General features: G+C 51.0%; 1 protein-coding gene across 1 annotated transcript; it reads left to right on the top strand.

Moving 5' to 3' along the window:
- Positions 1-1,720: 1,720 nt before the first annotated feature.
- On the top strand, positions 1,721-2,844 carry S100A8 (S100 calcium binding protein A8). The gene is made up of 3 exons (XM_036272719.1): positions 1,721-1,847; positions 2,337-2,498; positions 2,644-2,844. The coding sequence occupies exons 2-3, from the start codon at positions 2,358-2,360 to the stop codon at positions 2,770-2,772; spliced, it is 270 nt and encodes an 89-aa protein (XP_036128612.1). The 5' UTR covers positions 1,721-1,847; positions 2,337-2,357; the 3' UTR covers positions 2,773-2,844.
- The last annotated feature ends 279 nt before the right edge of the window (positions 2,845-3,123 follow it).

The raw sequence follows: 3,123 nt of genomic DNA on the forward strand, positions 1-3,123 counted from the left end.
GGGACCCCAAGTCAACCTTTGCCTCCCCGGCACAGTGTACCCCAGCTTCACAGGGCAAGGGGGTGGGGTGTGAGCAGCAGAAGAGAAACTGATGGGCCCTTAGCAACACGTCCCTGCAAGTCCAACCACTCACAAAACAACAAACAATAATGGAATTACTGCACCTTTCACCACTAAAATCCAACAGCAGGACAAGTGTTCTTTTTTTATTATTGTTGTTGTTAAAAGTATTACAGATGTCCTTTTTTCCCGACTGACCCCTCCCTCCCGCTTCCACTCCCTCCTGCCTTCCCCAGCCTAGTGTCCATGTCGATTGGTTGCGCATATGTGCATGTACGTTCTTCGGTGTCTCTCTTCCCTCCCTGCCCCCCTCCCATCCCTCTAAGCCTTAGAGTCTAAGGTTTGTCAGTCTGTTCTCTACTTGCATGATTCTGCGTCTCTTTTAGTCGACAGCTTATTTTATTCATTATGGTCCATAAACAAGTGAGATAATGTGGTACTTCTCTTTCTCTGAGTGACTTATTTCACTTAGTATAATACTCTCCAGGTCCCTCCATGTCGTCTCAAAGGGTAAGAGATCTCTGTTTCTTATAGCTGCATAGTACTCCATTGTGTACATGTACCACAGCTTTTTTTTATCCACTCCTTTATTGATGGACACTTGGACTGTTTCCAGATCTTAGCTAGTGTAAATAGTGCTGCTATGAACATAGGGGTGCATATCTTCTTCCTGATTAGTGTTTCAGGTTTCTTAGGATATATTCCTAGAAGTGGGATCACTGGGTCAAATGGCAGTTTCATTTTCAATTTTTTGAGGAAACACCATATTGTTTTCCGCAGTGGCTGCACCAGTCTGCATTCCCACCAGCAGTGTGCAGGACAAGTGTTCTTAACCTTTAACGGGTCTTTGGACCCTCTTGAGAATCTGATGAAAGCCACGAAGGAATGTACTTATGTGAACACTCAAAGTGGTGGATCCTGCCCGGCCGGTGTGGCTCAGTGGTTGACCATCAACCCATGTCGCCGGTTTGATTCCCAGTCAGGACACATGCCCAGGTTGTGGGCCCGATCCCCAGGGGGAGGCATGCAGAAGGCAGCCAATCAATGTTCTCTCTCATCAATATTTCCATCTTCTCTGCCTCTCCCTTCTTTTCTCTCTCTAATATCAAAAAAAAAAAATTTGATGCAGCCCTGGCCGGTTTGGTTCAGCGGTTAGAGCGCCAACCTGCGGTCCTGAGAGACCCGGGTTCGGTGTCCGCTAAGGGCATGTACCTTGGTTGCAGTTTGTCCCCAGCTCTGGTCGGTCGTGCGGGTGGCAGCCACTCGATGTGTCCCTTCACATCGATGTTTCTCTCTCTCTCTCTGTTCCTCTCTCTCCCTCCCACTTTACCTGAACAAAAAATGGAAAAATGTCCTCGGGTGAGGATAAAAAAAAAAAAAAAACTGATGCATTCACTTCAGTTCCATTCAGAGATGCACAGACGACCACATGTATGAGATTAGCAACTGCAACAGAAGGGGTGTCCTGGGCACCAAGCTGGGGGAGGCCAGCAGCCCGGAGAAGGAGTTCTCACTATGGCCTCTTCCTGTTTTCTCCTGCAGGGCACTACTGCCCGGAAAAAGCCTTCCTCCCCTCACTCCCATCAGAAATATTCATTCTGCTGTGATTGCCCCATTCACCTGGTTAGGAAACCTGAGGCTGTAGCAATGCTGGGAGGGAGCAGCTGCCTCTGAGTGGCCTGAGGCCTGGGCAGCCGGCCAAGCCCAGCCACTATAAAAGGGAGCGCCACTCAGCCCCAACATCCTGTGAACTCTGTCAACTGTCAGCACGGTTTCAGGAAGACCTGGTAAGTGTGTCTGCCCGGGTCTGCCCTGCACTCTGGGCTTCCCCAGGGGCGCTGGGGAGCGCAGCAGCCTCCGAGGGAGGGGAGAGGAAGCTCATCGAGGTCTGGACCTAGATCTGGACCCCCTGGGGAGGAGACTGAGGCAGGACAAAAGAGTGCCAGTCCTCTAGCCCTTTTGGGTGAGGGCACATTCATTTCCTAAGCTGGGCTTTTCTTGGGTAGAGGGTGAGGGCATGAAGAGATTGCCAGGCACTGTGTGCGTGTGTGCGTGTGTGTGTGCGTGCGTGTGTGCACGCGCCTCCCTCTCCCACACTCCTATCCGGATCATTCCATTTCCTCTCATCTTAGCTGTAGCTGTCCTCTGGGTTTAGTTATTCGGATGGTGCCAAGACAAAGCCATGACTTGGGTTAGGTAGGACCCTTCTGAGTGTCCCCTTAGTCTTCACTCAGCCGTGGGCAGAGGCACCACGCCACACGTGCTCCCCGTTCCAGGTGGGCAAATCCTTGGGCATCATGCTGACGGAACTGGAGAGCGCCCTGAACAACTTCATCGACATCTACCACAAGTACTCCCAGGACAGAGGAAATGTCCACGCCCTCTACAGGGACGAACTGAAGAGATTGCTGGAGGCCGAGTGTCCTCAGTACATAAAGGTGAGGAGGGCTGGTTGTGGTCTGGTTCTCTGCCTGGCTCTGAGGATGCCCCGGGGCCGGCGGTCCCCCTCCTGCCCCAGGTAAATGGCCATTCTTCACTCTTCCTGAGATTTTTACACTCTGCTTCTCTCTTCAATTTTGACAGAAAAAGGATGCAGACACCTGGTTCAAAGAGTTGGATATCAATAAAGATAATGCGATCAACTTCGAGGAATTCCTGGTACTGGTGATAAAAGTGGGCGTGGCTTCCCATGAAGACTTCCACAAGGAGTAGCAGGGCTGCTGGGCCTGGGGCTGGGCCCCTGGACTGGTCCCTGAACAATAATAAACTGGTTGATACCTCTTAGTCTCTTGCTTTCCTCTTGTGGAATGAGGTGCCGGGGGGGGGGTGTGGAGGGAGGGCTGTAAAACCCACAGGAAAAAACCAAACCTCTGTTGTCCCCCACTCCCTATGTCTCATGAACTGTCAGTTTTTACACTTGACCAGTTTCCTCTCTGCGTCCCCCTAAACTATTTATGAGTCTCTTCTAGCCCCAGCCCCGAGTCACTGGTTGTAGGATTTAAGGATTCTAAAAAGTCCATAATCATCTTCCAAATGGGTGATGTGAGGAAAACTACCGCTCTC

The sequence above is a fragment of the Molossus molossus genome, unplaced genomic scaffold, assembly GCF_014108415.1.
Source record: "Molossus molossus isolate mMolMol1 unplaced genomic scaffold, mMolMol1.p scaffold_m16_p_20, whole genome shotgun sequence".
NCBI lineage: Eukaryota > Metazoa > Chordata > Mammalia > Chiroptera > Molossidae > Molossus > Molossus molossus.

Bases quoted from the DNA above. Each gene is read 5' to 3' on its own strand.
- S100A8 (XM_036272719.1), top strand. From the start codon at position 2,358: ATGCTGACGGAACTGGAGAGCGCCCTGAACAACTTCATCGACATCTAC. The intron at 2,499-2,643 runs GTGAGGAGGGCT...CAATTTTGACAG, and splicing joins AGTGTCCTCAGTACATAAAG to AAAAAGGATGCAGACACCTG.